Below are 20,491 nucleotides of genomic sequence, written 5' to 3' on the forward strand. Positions count from 1 at the left end.
GGGCACTGTGTAAGTTGAGGCTTGCCGAAGCTCGCGTCCTAGGTTCTGGCGTCGTAATAACGAGCACGTGGCGTCGAGCCTAGCCTAGATGTTGAAGAGCTTCTCTGGCCAGTCACGTTGGGCTACACGGAACAAATTAACAGGTTCCAGGCTGAACGTCAAGTTAATTCTCGTTGACGATTTACCACGATGTATCCTGTGACACTGACACCAGCTAAGTTGCTATATTCTGCAACAATTCTTCACACCTCACGGTGGCGACTTTCCTCCTCCACACGCTCTCAGTGGCGTCTTCTCGAGTAATGGCAGTCTCTCCTCTCCCCGCCCCGCGTCCAGCGTGTAACAGCATTTGTTACACGAATTATTACTACGAATAATATCATTTCTCGGCAGGTGCGACTGAAATGCTGGGATAATGACGGGTTTATTATGCAGAGGAGTTAGATAATATTATTTGCTCGTTTTACGATGGTAAACGAACAATGGAGATGAATGTAATTCTCTCTCCTGGCATTCACGCGTGACGTTAAATTTATTACCTAGATAACAGTTGTAACTAGAAACGGTCTATTTGGCATTATTTGGGAGTCAGGTTATCTGTAAATAATTATCACACAGAACACCACTATTTTTAGAGAATCAAACTCAATTCTCTGACACACTGGACATAGATGTGTTTATTATAATGGAATCTGACGCAATACTGGCGTCTGGTTACGTAAGAATTCTAAGCCTTATTGTACAGATACAATTATTAGTACATGTGAACTCTACGGTTGGTTGATATTAATTACTACAGTGATTAGTAGATTTAGTAATAATTAATAATAATACAACAGTGTTGTATTATGTTGGAAATTTCCAACATAACTCCGGGGGGAGAATTTTCGGGTCGCATGTGTAATGTGGAGCACTGACATACCCATCCCGAAGTTGGTATTAATATTAGTATTAGTATGTTAGTATGTTAGTACACACATAACGAATGTCCCGTATTTGTCAAGGACATACAAGAAACTTAAGTCTTGCAGATTTCATGTTAAATGGAACATGTTATTATGAATTACCTAAAGCTAATAACTAAGAAAGCTTACAATAAACTCTGTGACTGGTGTCGCAATGACCTGTAATGTTTATGTTACTAAGTCTCAAGTCTGTAAACTCTCAGATACATCTAGATAAATAATGTTATTTATAGCCTATACAACAATTATGGATTTAAATCACACAATTCAAATACTGAGAATCTACTGTGATGAGAATGTCCTGGGTCATAGTGACGTGTAATGATTTGTTACTTGACATCACACCACAGTATCATCATGGTTACTTAAATTGGATGTAAAGGGAATTACTCTTGGTCAGAGGTGTAATAGGCTTGTAGTTTCCGCTTGCATTGTTGAGCAGCAGCTCTAGTAGGGCGATTGCTCGGTGGATCAGAATTACTGTCCTCGGAAACTACTGGGGAAGCTGGCTCTGGCAGACCCTCTCGTTCTGCTAATTCGAGGGGTACCAACTTCTCTAAAGTTTTCAGAGTAGTGTTGCCTCGGCATAAAACTTGCACTACTCTCAGGATACCTTGATGATCTGGATGAATGGCAACAATTTTGCCTATGGGCCACTCTGACCTTGGTCCATCACTGTCGACTAATACTAGGTCCCCTGGTTTAAGTTGTACTTTATTATAGGGACTCGAAGCTCTGTAGTGGTACTCTCGTAGAGCTGTGAGGTACTCTCGAGTCCACACCTCATTCCACCTGTCAATGACTCTTGAGAGATGTTGGTAACTTTCTACCAAGTCACTTCTTGTCACATGTGAAGGGTCTATGGGGTCCTCTTCGGCTATAGGTATGAGAGGGCTCAGTAGGCCTCCATGTATCAAGTGTGAGGGACTCAGAGGTTCTCTTTGGGAGAAATCATCGGACAGGTATGTTAATGGGCGGTTATTGACTCACGCCTCGATTTCCACAACAATGGTTTGGAAGTTCGTAGTAACTGATTTTTTGTCTGTGTAAGGTTTTTCTTAAACACTTCTTAACAGTGCCTATCATTCGCTCATAGAACCCACCTTGCCAAGGGGCTCTTGGTGCTATAAATTTCCAGTGACATTGTCGTCGCTGCAGGACTGACTGTACTTCTGGAAGATTCCAGACTTCTCGCAGACAGGCTTCTCCTGCCACAAAATTGGAACCATTGTCCGAGATCATTAGTTTGGGACAAGATCTGCGAGCTGCAAATCTGCGGAAAGCTTGGATGAAGGCTTCAGCACTCATATCTGAAGTCACTTCTAAATGTACGCCTCTGGTAGTAGCACACGTAAAAAGGCAAATGTAAGCTTTCACTGGTATCTTATCTGGGTTGCCAGTGAGAAGTAAGGCTCCTGTGTAATCAACACCAGTGGATTTCAAAAGGACGAAGATGAACCACTCTTTCTTCAGGGAGTGGTGGAGGTCCTGGGTAAGGACATACTCTAGCATCGTATCTTTTACAGATTACACAGAATTTAATAATTGACTTGACTGTCTGACGACCTTGAGGAAGCCAGTACTTCTGTCTAAGGTCGGTGAGAGTATCTAACACTCCACCATGTAAAGTACCATATTGATGGTGATGTAAAACTAGAAGTTTGGTGATGATGTGGTGACGTGGTAGAAGAATTGGATTCTTTGTGTCCAGATCAATTTTTGCATGAAGTAAACGTCCTCCACACCTTAGTATATTATGAGTGTTGGCATCATACCAGATACCTAGAGACTTAGTTAATTTATCTGGAAGATTTTCATATTCGCTTCCATATGTCTCTTGTTGTGCACGCTTGATCCAGTAGAGGATAGGATTGGGAAACTTATGTCGAATTCCTATCTTAGCAAGAAAGTCAAACACATGTGCAGTCACTCTTAATAACTTACTTAAGTTAGAATAATTGTGAGGATCAATGGCTAAGATTCGTTGAGGTTCTGGTTCTTTCATGGGAGTGGTGATATTGGTCACTATCACTTGTGGCTTTTGTTTGGGCCACTGACCACCAACAAGCCATGAAGGTCCATTGAACCACAGCGAAGACTTGATAAGTTGTTTTAGTGTTAATCCTCGAGATAAATAATCTGCAGGATTGTCCTTAGTAAGAACATGTCTGAATTTATATCCAACAGATAACTCATGAATTTCCTAACACAATTACTGACGTAGGGAGTCTTATTGTTGTTGTTTCTTACCCATTGTAAGACTGCCTCATTGTCTGACCACACGACAATCTCACCAAAGTGGATATTATTGAGTGTCTTTGCCAGGCAATGAGCCAATCTTACTCTCACCAGCAATGCAGTCAACTCCATTTGAGGTAAAGATCTCTTCTTAATGGGAGCAACTCTTGCTTTAGATGTGAGCAAAATTGATTGTGCACTATTAACTAAGTAGGCTACAGCGTCATACGCTTTGCCAGAGGCATCGCAGAAAACGTGCAAATTTGTGGGCAAGTTTGGTCCTGAAGCATTACGAGGAAATTTCAAAACGCCTAACTGATTAAAATCCGTTGAGAGTATCTGCCATTTAGCTTGTAACTCACTTGGTAACGGATCATCCCATCCCATATGTTTCTGCCAGCACTCCTGCATTAGGAGTTTGCCCCTTATTAATATAGGACTAAGTAAGCCTAAAGGGTCAAATGGTTGACTGACAAACGAGAGCAATGTTCTCATGGTAAGGGTTGAGTTATCGGTTTGTACTGACTTGACATTCATCTCGTCAGTACTTGTGTTCCATTCCACGCCTAGAACCTTTAATTGATTGGGCACCTGATAACCTGGAAATTCTTTCTCGATTACCTGGTTTAATGATTCATTATTTGAGGCCCATGACTGTAGTGGCATATTGGCTCCTAATATCTCACGGTTAGCCTCATGGTAGATTTCTACCTAATTGGTTTGATCATTAGTAGTTCCCTGGAAATTGTCGACATACAAGTTGTCACTAATGTTTGCCTTATAAGGGCTATTTGACTTCCTCAAATGTGTGTCTAATGTTGCTAGCAATAGAAATGGGGAAGATGTCGCTCCGAATAATACTGAGGCAAAACGATATGTGATGATATCACTGTTAGGATCCAGTGGAGTCCTTAATCCAGAGAAACTTAGTGTAGTTACGATCCTCGTCCTACAAACCTACTCGGAGGAAAGCTTTACTGATATCGGCAGTATAAGCGAAAATACCAGTGCGAAATCGTAACAGCACATCATGTAGCCTTTGTGTTAGGCTAGGTCCCGTTTGGAGACATTCATTTAAAGACACACTGCTTGGCTTCACTTTAGCACTATAGTTGAAGACAATACGGATAGGTGTTGTCAATGAATCTTTCACCACAGGGTGATGAGGTAAATAATGACCTATTTTCCGGTCATCGTTATCAACAACTTCGATAAATTTACTGTTGAGTTGTTGTTGGATGAGTTGATGATACATGTTCAGTTTGTCTGGCTGCTTCTGTAGTCGTGTTAATTGAGACTGCAATTGTGAGGCTGCCATAAAATAATTAACTGGAAGTTGTGGATGATTCAACTTCCATGGGAGTCTTACCCAATATTGTTTATCTTTATAGACAACTGTATCCAGATATTGCTGGTAAGTCCACATATCATCAGGGCTTGGTTGCTCAGGGATAATACCTAAAGTGTCTAAATCCCACAGACGATGTACAGGTGGATCCGACTCAATACCTTCAGATATTTCTCTGAAACGTAGGGGTGACTGTTCCAAGCCCAGTCACGCCACTATTATGTTGTTAGATTGTTGGTTTGTTGACGCTGGATTTTGTTGGAAAAGCACCGGTCCAGTAAGCAATTTGCCTCCAGCAGATGACAACAAATTCATTCCGTGTTGTCTGGTGCATCCAGTTATAAATTTGTAATAATGATCCGCGCCTATAAGTACTCCAACATCAGTGAGGCAGTCAGAATTTATTTTGTAGTCTGCTAGCCTCATGCGGTTTCGTTTAAGATGTTTCGCAGTGCGAGCTAACCCTGTGACCTGCAGGTCTGTAGGAAGTTTATCTACTACTACCGCTTGTATTGGACTAGTGGAAGATCCAAGTCTCACTAATACCTTAACTACTTGGTATTCACGAGGTCCACTATTAGTCAAGAAACCAGAAATATTTAACCTCACACTTTTGGCAGGTTTTAAATTTAACTGCTCTACTAACTGTTGTGTAATGAAGGTTTTCTGTGATCCTTGATCAAAAGACCTCTAGTGTTAACTTTAGATTTCCTGTTTATTAGTCTAAATTGAGCTGTAGGCAGAGTGGTATTATTGCCTGACTCAGTAGCAAGTACATTTATTTCTTGATGCACTTTGCAATATTGCACTGTGGTAGAATTCGTGGAATTCTCCCCAGTGGTCATGGATTGAGTAGAAGTTTTTCTACATAAGGCGTAGTGATGTACACCTTGGTTGCATCTATTGCAGGAACGTAGCTGCACTACACATTTTTTGGGATCATGAGAGCCCATGCACTTGGTGCACTTGTGTGTTTCTTGCAACCTTTTAATCCTAGCATTATAAGTAGGATAAACAGAGCATTGGTAGGTGCCATGTCCTTGATTACAAAACAGACACCTCCTTTCTTTAGTTGACTTGATCTCTTTAGTAGACAAGTCGTGGGTTGTCTCAGAAGGAGACACCGAATAAGTACCTACATTACCACTTCTTTTTCCAGTGGATGGAGTAGTCTTAGATTTATATTTATTAGACTTATTTAAAGTCTGTTTGGGTTTGACTGAAGTGTCAATTTGAGCTGAGTTACGATGGGAGTTAGTAGAGGAGTTTGAAACTTTCTCCCCATCTTGGTTGGCTCTTTGTCTTTCGACTAAGGTATGTAGACCTGCGATTTCTTTCAAAGTCAAAAAGGTCTTATTGTACATCGTACACAACTTATGTAAGGTTTCTCTTGGCAATTTTCGCCTAACAACTACTTTGGTCATCCATTCAGCTGACTGAATTTGGACTTTAAGGGTTAAGGCCTTGAGTAAAGACTCTAACTCTAGTCTGAAAGTTTGGAGAGAATCTGTGGAATTATTAGCAGAGGGTAAATCTAGCAATTTTTGAACTAAGACAGTAATAGTTCTCTCCGTGTTATCGTAGTTGGTTTTGAGCAATTGAACAGCCAATGTGTAACCATCACTGGTCAGTGTTATATTAGAGATTACCTTCAAGGCTTCATTTCGTAACAAGCCTTGTAAATAAGTGAATTTGGTTGTTTGAGGAATGTTGACTTTAGAGTCTACTGCATCTACGAATTTACTCCAGAAATCATCCCAACTTTCATTCTCATTACCAGAGAATGTGGGTATATTGATTTGAGGTAATTTGACCTCAGGATCTGTACGTGCAGCAGAAGCTACTGTCAGCTTGTTTTTAGCAATTTGCTTCTTAAAGGGTAGAAGTTTAACCCGTATATCTTCATACTGAGCTAAATCATCTATAACTTCCTCAAGTTCACTACTATCTACAGAAGTTGAAAGAAGTTCTGTCAAATACAGACTCATGTGTTGCTTAATATGGGCAAATTTGCTTTCAGCAACTTGCAAATCTTCTAGTTCAAAGTAATCAACAGTTCACTGTTGTGACAGATTTTGGCATTTATTAATCTGTCGGGTCAAATGACCTTTCAGACCGATAAGGGTCCTTTTCATTTTGGTAGCCGTTTCCATTTTGTTGGGTAAAGGCTGATTTGTCAGTAAATATTTGTTACTGAGATAACTGGGATATTGACTCATTCAGTGGAGCTCAATATCAATGAGAATAGCCTAATATACTTCAATAGACTATAGTTTTACCTACCTAACAAGTGATAGCTAACTATTTTGAGTAGTGCTCGAACTTCACCATTAACTTTCGTCCGGTTAGCTCTTCTATATCACCATTAGATGTAATGGTGATCATTCAGCAATACACAAAATAGATACATACAAAATAATGAGCACAAAAATGAAATAATATGGAGACACTCCAATCAGAGTTATCTCAAAGTTTAATCCCACCCTTGATAGGGTCAGCACAAATAGTATAATTCATACACTACTGACTAGCTTAAGTCTAGTCTAGATAATTCCTACCTAAGAACTATAAATTTATTTAGTCTGGGCTTGTACCAAATTCAGCACAATCTCAGCCTAAATTCTACCTAATAAGATTGGTAAAGATTATTGTGGTGCAGTAAGGTGAATATAATTGTGCTGTATTTTTGGGTTTTTTGTTTTTATAGTTTATAAGTGTGCACTTGCACACACAAGTGAAAACAATTATGTACAGTTAAGTTTGGCTTGTTAGCCACAGCCGTTTGTGATAGTTGATGGTGTTGATCAATTTGCCAACCACATGCAACCTAGACTCACCTGACAGGTGTACACCATCTCTGGCCAGGTTTTGTCTATAAGGTCTGGCTGTAAATTGGATATAAGTGGCATCCAATCTCACTCGTTTTTTCAGCCTGAAATTTATGTACTTAGTAGCTCTCTGGTAGTATTCTGGTGTTACTCCCCAACGATTATCTTGACTTGGTTGGCGAGGTTCCACTAACGTGAATACTACCGAATTACTGATGAGCTTGAAAGAAGAAATTATGGCTTTAAGGTGCTTGATCACCTCAGTTGGATGACGAGTAGGATGGATGTCATTACCACCTAAGTATATAATGGTTAGATGGTGAGGCCACTCTAACGCAGATGTTAGTGTGGAATTGTTATAAAAGTTATGAGCTGTCGCTCCTGGTGACCTAAAGATTCTTACTTCTGTATGAGGGATAGGTCTAAGTGTTGTGGGTAATTGACTGTGTCCCACGAGTGCTACCTTATACATGAGGTGAAAGTAGCAATGAATTGGTGTGACTTTAGACTAACTTATGTGTTACGCTGTTGGCAGACACAATTAATTAAATGGTTAGTCTAGACTACATCACACAGGGATTAGTTATTACTAATTAGTATTTATAATTATAATTTATGTTTATCCGGTTCGATAAAGACCATAATGTGGGACATTTGGGGCTTGACTCTATTTATTTAAATATTAATGTAATGAAAATCAATTACGAAGGACCACCCGCTTTTATAGTAAAGAGGGAAACTAATAAAATGTGATCATTAGAAAATTCCTAGAGGAACCAGTAACTATGGATAAATACTAGAAAATATAATCACTTGTATAATTAATGGGCTGTATAATTTAATTGAATCAAAGCCTCAAACACCTACATTGGGGGGGTATTACTAGAACTTCATATATGTCTAGGAACTAGTGTGGTTCGTACACCAGTTCATTATGTAATAACTTAATCCAATGACCAATTATAGAATCAATAAATTTGTCACCAATAAGAATACAGATTATGAACATCAGAAATTAATGATTATAATAAACACGTGTTAATCCAGAAAACAGTGATCCGTAGCAATAATGCACTACAGATAATGTAATTAATGGAATACGGAAAAGGGTCGTAGCTTGAAGACGTTTTCCAAGACATCGGTCATGAATCATCCTCGGAATCTCCTGAACTCATCATGGAACACTGGGAGATGATTAACACGGGAAATGACAGCTCGGGGAATTCTTCACACACAAGCTGCAAATCAAGATATATTCAGTAGCAACATATTGGGCTGCTAAATATCTATGTTCAAGAAATTAAAAATGGAGAGTGGAAACAGATAATAACCTGTGTTTTATTTAGTCGCTCGGCGTGACGACAAGCTACCCGGCTATAACCTATCCATAATGATGCATCAAAAGGGAGTAAAGGTACTTAGCTAATAGGGCACTGTGTAAGTTGAGGCTTGCCGAAGATCGCGTCCTAGGTTCTGGCGTCGTAATAACGAACACGTGGCGTCAAGCCTAGCCTAGATGTTGACGCGCTTCTCTGGTCGGTCACGTTGGGCTACACGGAACAAATTAACAGGTTCCAGGCTGAACGTCAAGTTAATTCTCGTTGACGATTCACCACGATGTATCCTGTGACACTGACACCAGCTAAGTTGCTATATTCTGCAACAATTCTTCACACCTCACGGTGGCGACTTTCCTCCTCCACACGCTCTCGGTGGCGTCTTCTCGAGTAATGGCGTCTCTCCTCTCCCCGCCCCGCGTCCCGCATTTGTTACACGAATTATTTACTACGAATAATATCATTTCTCGCAGTTGCGACTGAAATGCTGGGATAATGACGGGTTTATTATTCAGAGGAGTTAGATATTATTATTTGCTCGTTTTACGATGGTAAACGAACAATGGAGATGAATGTAATTCTCTCCCTGGCATTCACGTGTGACGTTAAATTTATTACCAGATAACAGTTGTAACTAGAAACGGTCTATTTGGCATTATCTGGGAGTCAGGTTATCTGTAAATAATTATCACACAGAACACTGCTGTTTTTAGAGAATCAAACTCAATTCTCTGACACACTGGACATAGAGTTTATTATAGTTTATTATAATGGAATCTGACGCAATACTGGCGTCTGGTGGCGTAAGAATTCTAGCCTTATTGTACAGATACAATTATTAGTACATGTGAACTCTACGGTTGGTTGATTTTAATTACTGCAGTGATTAGTAGATTTAGTAATAATTAATAATAATACAACAGTGTTGTATTATGTTGGAAATTTCCAACACTTATATTTATCGCCTGTGTATAGTGAACAAAACAGTATGGTTGGAGGAGTATGTTGGTGAGTGAGGAAGTGGTGGCAAGTGGTTGGTGAGTGAAGGCTTTTTGACTCACAATACCAACTTAGTGGTTCGTTATGGTGACCAACACATGCAGATACGTATATATAACCTGTGTATATAGTGTAATAACAGCAAAACTATTTGTTTTTGTTTTATAAACATAATAATTGAATCACTAATATGAACACAATAATTTTGAGTACAGCGATGGTTTACACTTTTTATTATACAAATATATCACAATACACACTATTGAATAATATTACTGCAAAAAAAGAAAAGAAAAAATCAGACATCAATCAGGCTGAACAGCTGTGCTGTGAGCTCATGCTGCGTGCACCAGCCTTGGTGGCTCGCTCAGTACTGACCCTCTCACACCCAGGAATGTTGGCCACGATTTTTTTTCTTGGTGGCGTCTGCCAACTATCGGTCGTGGCTGCACTATAGCTGCCCCTATCCCACGCGGGGTGTTTAGATTAAAGCGCTAGACACTAAAACAGCTATTAATGTATCGTGCGGTTCCGGTTTTGTTACTCAAATCATCTATATATGTATTGTGCGGTCTAAGGGTTAAAGTGGACTGTATAATATTAATTCCCACAAATAGTTTCCTATACAATCTGGGGGGTTATATTAATGTATTAGTCTATCACTCAGAATTATCAATTGGTAGACAATTCACTACAATGTTACTGGGTGTTAAACTACAACTACAATGGATTAGTTAATACATGGGGGAAGCTTTATCTGATAAGAAGGTTTCAGCATTTTGTTATTGTAGCAAGTGTAGCCTGCGAGTCATGTGGTCTTCCACATGAAACTTTCAGTGATTCTACATTAATAACTTCACCTCTCAGTTCGTCTGCCAACGAGATTGCGCAATAATATTTTCTGCACCTAAATTATTCTATTTACATGAATATTATAATGTTCTGAAATAAAGAGTTGAATTATTGCTCACCTTTGGGCTTGTTTTTTATATACAGCTTAACCTTCACAATGAAATAAGAGTTCTACAAATCATTTAGTATACTGTATGGATATAATGCCTTTCCAGGATGCGATGGTGTCGATTTGTACTGTCTAACTCTGCAACAATAACTGAACCATCCGTGGTTCAGGGACTGGCTAGGTTTCGTTATGGGGTAACAGGCTTACCGCTTTTGTAGCTTTCCTTTTGGCTTAAATCTGGAACCACACGTATTCACACATCTTACCCATGTTGTGGTAACCCATCTGCGCCTGCTAGGGGTTCGGGTTCTGGCTTACCTCAATAACTGGTTGGTGTGGGCTCCCAGCTCGCGTGCTTGTCTGCTTGCCAGGGGTGTGGTTCTTTCCCAGCTCGCTGGGTTCGGGTTCCTGGTGAACTAGAGAAAGTCCCGTCTGGTTCTCATGTGGGTCTCTCGGACCGTTTCCTTGTCTCTCCCTCCAGAGGCCTTCTCTCTCCCTCTGGAGGCGTTGCTGAGGCTGTAGACCCACATTATGCGGTTTCAAAAGGGCGGATGGGGTTCTGGGTCACTCGGCGGTTGCTCGGGCAGTTGTGTGGGAGTCTGAACGTTGCTGTGCTGGTTTACCTGCTGGGTTGGGTCTGGCTTTGGCGTCTGTTCTAGTTTCTTCGGGGCCGCCCTTCCACCTCTCTCACGATCGCTGGGTTTGGCCTCCGTGGGCCTTGTGTAGGTTGCTATGTCGCCAGCTTCCTCTTCAAGTTTTTCTGGGTTCAGTGCCTTGGCGCCTACCCGAGCATTTGCTCGATGTGTTCACGGATGCCTTATCTCTCAGTTGGGGCTTTGTGAACATTGCTTACCAGGCTGGCCAGGAGCGGTGGGCTCTGTCCTTTTGTCGAGTTCATAACACAGTGCGGGAGTTCGCGGCAGTTTGGCTGTCCCTTTGGAGCGTTCAGATCGCTCGGCAATTCACGATCGGCTCCATTCAGACTGTACTCCAGTGGTATATTGTCTGAACTGCGGGGGTTCTTTTCAGTCCTTGGCTCTTTGGGGCTGGTCACTTCAAGTAACTTGTCTGCTGGATTCTTTGCTTTTGGCTCTCCGTGCGGTTCATCCGGGGACTGTCCAACGGCCTGTCTCGGTTCATTCCCCTGTCCACGGAATGGACGGTCGACGCCGACTCCTTCAGTTGGCTTTGCCAAACGTACAGGCACCCAGAGGTGGACCTCTTCGCGTCGGCATGATCTCAGCGTCTACCGATATATGTGGCGCCTTTCTCTGACTGTGTAGCCATCGTGGTCGATGCCTTTCGGCAGGACTGGTGGCTGGCCCAGCATTGGTTTCAGGCGCTGCTTGCTCTGTGTCCAACCCCTCTTCTTCCAGCAGATCGGACTGGTCTGGTACATGACTGGTTTGGTCTACTCTTCTGCTCTTCACGTCTGGTCTTTTTGATGCGGGTGTATCACCACTTGTATGGTGATCAGGTGGCTTCTTTCATGCTGTCCCACCTGCAAGCTTCGTCTCGGCAACAGTATGAAGTTTCCTCACATTCTTTTTGCCATATCTTCTCTCTTTGTAGGTTGTCTGCTATTTCTGGTCGGGTTGTTTTGTCCTTTCTTGGCTATTTCAGGACTGTCATTTGATGCCTAATACTGTTTCCTATTGTGATTTCCTATTATTCCTATTTAACGCCTCTTATTGTGAGGCACTGGCGGAGGCTCTTTAGCTTGCGTTCGGGGTGATGTCACTTCTGCCCATTCTGTAACCTTTCTCGTGCTTTGTTTCACCTCCGGGCCGGCTCATGTGCTGCCTGGGCCGTCCTGGTCCTTTGACTGGGTGCTCTCTTTTCTTTCTTCTCCTCCGTTTGTAGTGGCCTCCTTCGGTTCAAGATTGTTTTGCCAAGGCGCTGTTTCTGTTAGCATTGGCCTGTGGGGGTAGAGTTGGTAAGCTTTGTGCTCTCCTCCGGTGCAAAGGTTTCTGCTCTTTAGGTCCTGGTGGTCGGTTTGTTCGGTTGCAGCTGTCTCCGTCTTTTCTGGCGAGGAATGAGATGGCGGCTTTCCAGAGGGGCCCTTGGGTCATTGATGCTTGGTTCGTCAGGCTGGGGGTGCACCATGTGTTGTTCGGTTGCGGCACTTCACCATTATCTGCATGCCTCAGCTTTTGTGGCTGGGAATACGCTCTGGGTTGATCCGCTTCCCCTCATTCCCTGTTCCAGGGCTAGGGTCTCCCAGGTCGTCCACAGGGTTATTAAGTATAGCCAGCCTGCAGTCTATTCTCGTGCCTATGTCGTTCTCAGGTTTGCTGCTTTGGCTGCCGTTTTTGGCAACATGTCTTGAGCTCACATTCGAGCACGGAGATTTTTTTTAAGTCGAACAGGGTTCTGGCCACCTGTTATTTGGTAAATGTTCCTGGTCTCGGTCGTTCTTATGTGGCTTTGAGTCGCAGGTTGGAGCCAGTTGTCTCGACTTTGAGTTGATGAGCGTGTGGCAGCTGCCTCCCGGGTAAGTCCTTCTTTTACTTGTCTTTGGTATCGTAGTTCCAGGGAGCCGAAGGGGCTCCCCACAGAAAACCAGCGTTGAATGTAATGAAACACCATTTTTCTGGGTGAGCTCGAAGGCTCCCTGGCACCCTTCATCCCTCCAGTTGGCGCATTCGTTTTGTTTTGATACTCGGCCTCTGAACTAGAGGTGTGAGTAGCCGGTGCATGGGGGTCCGGGGCAACGCCCTCCTGGGAAGTGGACGGGGGGACAAGTGGCGTGGCTGCGGTGTATGACGTTTGATTGTTTGCTTGTTTCTTTAGATTTGAGAGAGTTCTCCCTCTCTGTTTGGTCTTCGGTAGCAATTTTCTTACCATACTTTGAGGTTACCTTGAGGTGCTTCCCCGCGGCCCGGTCGTCGATCAGGCCTCCTGGTTGCTGGACTGATCAACCAGGCTGTTGGACACGGCTGCTCGCAACCTGACGTATGAATCACAACCTGGTTGATCAGATATCCTTTGGAAGTGCTTATCCAGTTCTCTCTTGAACAGTTATGTTATAACTGTTCAAGAGAGACTAGTTGACCAACACGCTTCCACTACACATAAGGGGCCAGTTATGCCCCTTATGTGTAGTGGAAGCGTGTTGAACAGTCTCGGCCCTCTGATGTTGATAGAGTTCTCTCTCAGAGTACCTGTTGCACCTCTGCTTTTCAATAGGGGGTATTCTGCACATTCTGCCATGCCTCCTGGTCTCATGTGATGTTATTTCTGTGTGCAGGTTTGGGACCTGCCCCTCTATTATTTTCAACGTGTAAATTATTATGTATCTCTCCCACCTGCGCTCAAGGGAGTTCAGATTTAGGCTCTTTAGTCAGTCCCAGTAGTTTAGATGTTTTACTGAGTAGATTCTAGCAGTAAATGATCTCTGCACGCTCTCCAGGTCAGCAATTTCTCCAGCTTTGAAAGGGGCTGTCATTGTGCAGCAGTACTCCACTCTAGAGAGCACTAGCGTTTTGAAAAGTATCATCATCGTTATAGCATATCTAGTGTGGAAAGTTTTTGTTATCTAACCTGCCATTTTTCTTGCAGTTGTGACGGCTACTTTATTGTGTTCTTTAAAGGTAAAGTCTTCCGACATGAATACACCCAGATCCTTTACATTGCCTTTTCGTTCTATGTTATGATTTGCCTGAGTTTTGTACAGTTCGTGGTTTCCGTTTTTATATTAATTTTTTCCGTAGCGCATGAGCTGGAACTTATCTTCGTTAAACACCATATTATTTTCTGTAGCCCGTAGAAAGACCTGATCTACATCTGATTGGAGCTTTGCCGTGTCCTCTATGTGGCCTACTCTCATGAAAATCTTAGTGTCATCTGCAAAGGATGATACAGTGCTATAGATTGTGTCCTTGTCTATGTCCGATATGAGAATGAGAAAAAGTACTGAAGCAAGCACAGTACTCTGGGGAACTGAGCTCTTCACGGTTGATAGGCTGGATTTTATTTTGTTGACTATTACACATTGGGTTCTGTTACTCAGGAAATTGTAGATCTGCCTATTTTTCCCGTAATACCTTTTGAACGCATTTTATGTGCAATAAAACCATGGTCACATTTGTTAAAGGCTTTTACGAAATCTGTGTAAATTACATCAGCATTTTTTTTGTCTTCCATGGTATCTAATGCCATGTCATAGTGGTCCAGCAACTGTGACAGGCAAGAGCGCCCTGTTCTGAAACCATGTTGTCCGGGGTTATGAAGATGCTGTGATTCCATGTATTTTGTGATCTTACTTATTAGTACTCTCTCAAAGATTTTTATGATGTGCGATGTTAGTGCTATCGGTCTGTAATTTGTTGCCTCTGCCTTATTTCCTCCTTTATGGAGTGGTGCTATCTCTGCTGCTTTTAGTATGTCAGGGATAACGCTAGTATCTAGGCTTTGTCTCCAAAGAATGTGAAGGACCTGCGATAGTGTTTTTTTACAGTTCTTGATGAATATGGAGTTCCATGAATCCGGGCCTGGAGCAGAGTGCATAGGCATACTGTTTATGGCTTCTTCAAAATCCAGTGGGGATAGGGCGACGTCTGATATATGATTTGATGTTGGTATCATATCCATGAAAACTTTATTTTGGTTATCAATCTTTAGTGTGTTTAGTGGCTCGCTGAAAACAGACTCGTACTGCTTCCTCAGTAACTTGCTCATTTCTTTGTTGTCATTGGTCTTGGTGGCCAGGGGTCTTGGTGCCAGGGGTGTTGGTCTTGGTGCCAGGGGTCTTGGTGCCAGGGGTGTAGGTCTTGGTGCCAGGGGTCCTGGTGCCAGGGGTCTTGGTGCCAGGGGTGTTGGTCTTGGTGCCAGGGGTGTTGGTCTTGGTGCCAGGGGTCCTGGTGCCAGGGGTCTTGGTGCCAGGGGTCGTGGTGCCAGGGGTGTTGGTCTTGGTGCCAGGGGTCCTGGTGCCAGGGGTGTTGGTGGCCAGGGGTCTTGGTGCCAGGGGTCCTGGTGCCAGGGGTCTTGGTGCCAGGGGTCCTGGTGCCAGGGGTCTTGGTGGCCAGGGGTCTTGGTGCCAGGGGTCCTGGTGCCAGGGGTCTTGGTGGCCAGGGGTCTTGGTGCCAGGGGTCCTGGTGCCAGGGGTCTTGGTGGCCAGGGGTCTTGGTGCCAGGGGTCTTGGTGGCCAGGGGTCTTGGTGGCCAGGGGTCTTGGTGCCAGGGGTCCTGGTGCCAGGGGTCTTGGTGCCAGGGGTGTTGATGAAAGGGGTGTTGGTGCCAGGGCCTTGGTGCCAGGGGTCTTGGTGCCAGGGGTGTTGGTCTTGGTGCCAGGGGTGTTGATGAAAGGGGTGTTGGTGCCAAGGGTGTTGGTCTTGGTGCCAGGGGTCTTGGTGCCAGGGGTGTTGATGAAAGGGGTGTTGGTGCCAGGGGTGTTGGTCTTGGTGCCAGGGGTCTTGGTGCCAGGGGTGTTGATGAAAGGGGTGTTGGTGCCAGGGGGGTCTTGGTGCCCTTAGTCCGCCTCACTAGCACACACACTCACCCTCACCAGCACACACACTCACCATCACCAGCACACAGGGTGGGCGGACTGCATTTTTTTGGACTGTCGGAAAGCCTTTGACACAGTACCCCATAAAAGGTTGATGCATAAGCTGGAGAAACAGGCAGGAGTAACTGGTAGGGCGCTCCAGTGGATAAGGGAGTACCTAAGCAATAGGAAGCAGAGAGTTATAGTGAGGGGTGAGACCTCAGAATGGCGTGAAGGCACCAGTGGAGTCCCACAGGGCTCTGTGGTTGGACCTATCCTGTTTCTGATATATGTAAATGATCTCCCAGAGGGTATAGACTCATTCCTCTCAATGTTTGCTGACGACGCCAAAATTATGAGAAGGATTAAGACAGAGGAGGACAGTTTGAGGCTTCAAGAAGACCTGGACAAGCTGCAGGAATGGTCGAACAAATGGATGTTAGAGTTTAACCCAAGCAAATGTAATGTAATGAAGATAGGAGTAGGAAGCAGGAGACCAGATACAAGGTATCACTTGGGAGATGAAATACTTCAAGAGTCCGAGAGAGAGAAAGACCTGGGGGTTGATATCACGCCAGACCTGTCCCCTGAAGCTCATATCAAGAGGATAACATCAGCAGCATATGCCAGGTTGGCTAACATAAGAACGGCCTTTAGAAACTTGTGTAAGGAATCTTTCAGAACATTATATACCACATATGTCAGACCAATCCTGGAGTATGCGGCTCCAGCATGGAGTCCATATCTAGTCAAGCATAAGACTAAACTGGAAAAGGTTCAAAGGTTTGCCACCAGACTAGTACCCGAGCTGAGAGGTATGAGCTACGAGGAGAAACTACGGGAATTGAACCTCACTTCGTTGGAAGACAGAAGAGTTAGGGGGGACATGATCACCACATTCAAGATTCTCAAGGGAATCGACAGGGTTGATAAAGACAGGCTATTTAACACAAGGGGCACACGCACTAGGGGACACAGGTGGAAACTGAGTGCCCAAATGAGCCACAGAGATATTAGAAAGAACTTTTTTAGTGTCAGAGTGGTTGACAAATGGAATGCATTAGGAAGTGATGTGGTAGAGGCTGACTCCATACACAGTTTCAAGTGTAGATATGATAGAGCCCAATAGGCTCAGGAACCTGTACACCTGTTGATTGACGGTTGAGAGGCGGGACCAAAGAGCCAGAGCTCAACCCCCGCAAGCACAACTAGGTGAGTACACACTCACCCTCACCAGCACACACTCACCAGCTGTTACGGACCCGGATCCAGCGTCCGAGCATGGAGCAGTGACGACCGCGCCATCTGTGGGTCAGCTCCCGAAACCCCCTCGAAATGGACGAAGACACCTGGTGAGGACGAAGTGTACTGGCCACAAGGGCCAGTTTCCAGTCCGGTTCAGCTCACAACACAGCCGCTGCTGACCTCTGGTGAGGTGGTGCTCAGACAACAGCGCCATCTATGGAGTGGATACGTCGGGCGTTTGTGTCTGAGCCTGTAAGTGAGGTGCTTTAGTGTGTCCCTGTTATTGATGACGTGTCTGCTTACAGAGTCGACCTGGGACTGCTGTGATGGAAGTTGAGTCAGTCTACCCAAGGCAGCCGTCCCCATACCTTGTGCTTTGCTGCAGCAGCTGTGAGTCGCCTCCCGGAGGAACACTGTGGTGTTACCCTGCCTGTGAAGCGGCAGTGAAGGATTGTCATACCCGGGACCGACTGCTGGAGACGATTAACCACTGGGGTATTGTAGACAGGAGAGTGATCTGTGGTATCACATGAGGCTCCTGACTAGGGCGCTACCCTAGTATCGCTCGTGGAGTGGCCTGACCAGCGTTGCTGATCCGGAACCTGCCAGCTGTTCTGCTGGACTTGTGGTTGACGGCCTCCACGGCGGTGCCCCCAGTGGAACTGTGTTTTGGCTGGCCTGTGTCAGGGGTAGACTCAGCTTGATCGAAGGATTCGTCAAGAGACCACGAGAGCACCGAGGACTCAGCACCGAAAGGATCCAGAGTCTTCAGAAGAAGACTACAGTGTAAATAAGTGTTAATACCCCTCCCCCTGTGTAACTTTTATATATTATTTATTGGTGAAGGTATTAATTATAATCTTAAGTTTTTGCCTTTCTTTCCCTTCCCCTTTTATTTTACTTGCATCACGGATCTCATCCCTTGAAAGCCACTACTGGCTTGGGGCCGGATACCCTTCCTCTGCCAGCAGTTTGCTGGACTTGTGGTTGACGGCCTCCACGGCGGTGCCCCCAGTGGGACTGTGTTTTGGCTGGCCTGTGTCCAGGGTAGACTCAGCTTGATCGAAGGATTCGTCAAGAGACCACGAGAGCACCGAGGACTTGGCACCGAGAGGGTCCAGCGTCTTCAGGAGAAGACGACCTTGTATATACTTCCCCTGTGTAGTGTTAATCCCCCTCCCCCTGTGTAACTTTTATATATTACTTATTGGTGAAGGTAATTATAATCTTAAGTTTTTGCCTTTCTTTCCCTTCCCCTTTTATTTTACTTGCATCACGGATCTCATCCCTTGAAAGCCACTACTGGCTTGGGGCCGGATACCCTTCCTCTAGTAACATCAGAGTACGAACCCAGTTGCGACCCGAGAGGGCCGTAACATAATTGGCATCCCCAGCGGGATCCGTCCCCTTGTTAAGTATGTTTGACAGGGGTGGTGAAGTGGCGTAATCCCTATAAATAATTCCCCCCTGTGACGATTGGGACGTTATACGTCCTATGCGGTGCTCAGAGTGACTAAGTGCGATATTGTGCAGTGTGGTGCTCGCTGTGATTAAGCGATTAAGTGCAATATTGTGTAGTGCGGTGCTCGGCGTGATTTGGTGCAATATTGTAGAGTGAAGTGTTCGCTGGGATTCAGTGCAATATTGTTTAGTGCGGTGCCCGAAGTAATTACGTGCATTATTGGCAAGTGCAGTGTTTGGTGCGATAAAGTGCAATATTGGCGTAGAACAGTGCTCGGTGCGTTAAGTGCTAACGTGAAAGCGGTGTGTTAAGTGCTAGTTAAGTGTTCCATCTGTGACAATGGCAGAAAAAGCTACCATCGATGATCTGGACGATGTGCAGGCTTTTCTGAACAGAGAGGACTGTCTTGCCAGATTAAAATATCTGAGCAAACAGGAACTTGTACTAGTGAGCGCCTACCTGGAGATAAAGATCCGTGCCAGTGATTCCCGTGTGGAGATCTTGTCTAAGGTTCACCGGCATTTGAAGGCAGAGAAACAGGAAGGCGAGACTCCTAGTATAAAGGAAGGTGAGGAAATAGCTTCCACTGAACAGGAAGGTAAGAGCAGTGATGTCGAAAGTGATGAGAGTGAACTAAATATAAGTGTGCTTACTGTGAAAATGCGTGAACTAGAGATCCATCGTGAAATAGAATGGAAAAAGCTAGAAATCGCTAAAGAGAGAGAAGAGGAAGCGAGAAAGAGAGAAGATAAGAAATTAGAAATGGAAAGAGAAAGACAAGAAATGGAAAGAGAGAGATTAGGAAAAGAATTAGAGATGAGGCGTTTAGAATTAGAACGAGAAGAAAGAAGAGAAGAGTGAGAAAGAGCAGAGAAACGAGATAGAGAAGAGCGAGAAAGAGAAGAGAAACGAGAAAGAGAAGAGCGAGAGAGAGAAGAGAAACGAGAAAGAGAACAGCGAGAGAGAGAAGAAAACGAAAGACAGAGACAACATGAACTAGAAGTATTACGATTAGGCAGTGGTCGGAGGCAAACAACGGACACCAGCAGTTTCGATCCGGTAAGGAACATAAAAATGGTCCCCAAATTCAATGAGACGGAAGTGTCAAAGTTCCTTGCAGCCTTCGAGAAAGTCGCTGCCTCTTTGGAGTGGCCAAGGGAGAATTGGGCCATCATGATACAGTCAGTCTTGACTGGGAAGGCCCAAATCGCCTACTCCACGTTATCCCTTGACGACTCCGGCGATTACGATAGGGTGAAGAAAGTGGTGCTCATGGCTTACCAGTTGGTACCTGAGGCTTACAGGCAGAAGTTTAGAAACCTGAAGAAGACCTCAGAGCACACTTTCACCGAATTCGCCACCATCAAGGAGCGACTTTTTCAAGAATGGTGTGCCTCTCGGAAAGTGGAGACCAAAGAAGACCTCGAGCAGCTCATACTGCTAGAGGACTTCAAGGATTGTTTGTCTGGAGACCTGAAGACGTACTTAGAGGAACAGCAGATAGAGACCTTGAGTGCGGCAGCCACCATGGCTGAGGAATACATCCTGACTCATAGGCCGTCTGCTAAGTACGTCCCAAGGCATTACCAACGCCGGTTTGACAGACCTCATGACGAAGAGG

General features: G+C 44.4%; 1 protein-coding gene across 1 annotated transcript in view; it reads right to left on the reverse strand.

Moving 5' to 3' along the window:
• LOC138353800 (histone-lysine N-methyltransferase 2D-like) overlaps positions 1-20,491 on the reverse strand; it is a 33,304-nt gene that overhangs the window by 2,640 nt on the left and 10,173 nt on the right. Inside the window, exons 4-7 of the mRNA XM_069307209.1 lie at positions 15,114-16,088; positions 11,530-11,922; positions 10,687-10,738; positions 6,329-6,520 (exon numbers count right to left, since the gene is read on the reverse strand). Of these exons, the coding sequence (XP_069163310.1) occupies positions 6,329-6,520; positions 10,687-10,738; positions 11,530-11,922; positions 15,114-16,088 (1,612 nt within the window). The remainder of the gene's footprint in view (positions 1-6,328; positions 6,521-10,686; positions 10,739-11,529; positions 11,923-15,113; positions 16,089-20,491) is intronic.

Source organism: Procambarus clarkii, chromosome 59 (genome assembly GCF_040958095.1).
Source record: "Procambarus clarkii isolate CNS0578487 chromosome 59, FALCON_Pclarkii_2.0, whole genome shotgun sequence".
In the NCBI taxonomy this organism is placed as follows: Eukaryota; Metazoa; Arthropoda; class Malacostraca; order Decapoda; family Cambaridae; genus Procambarus; species Procambarus clarkii.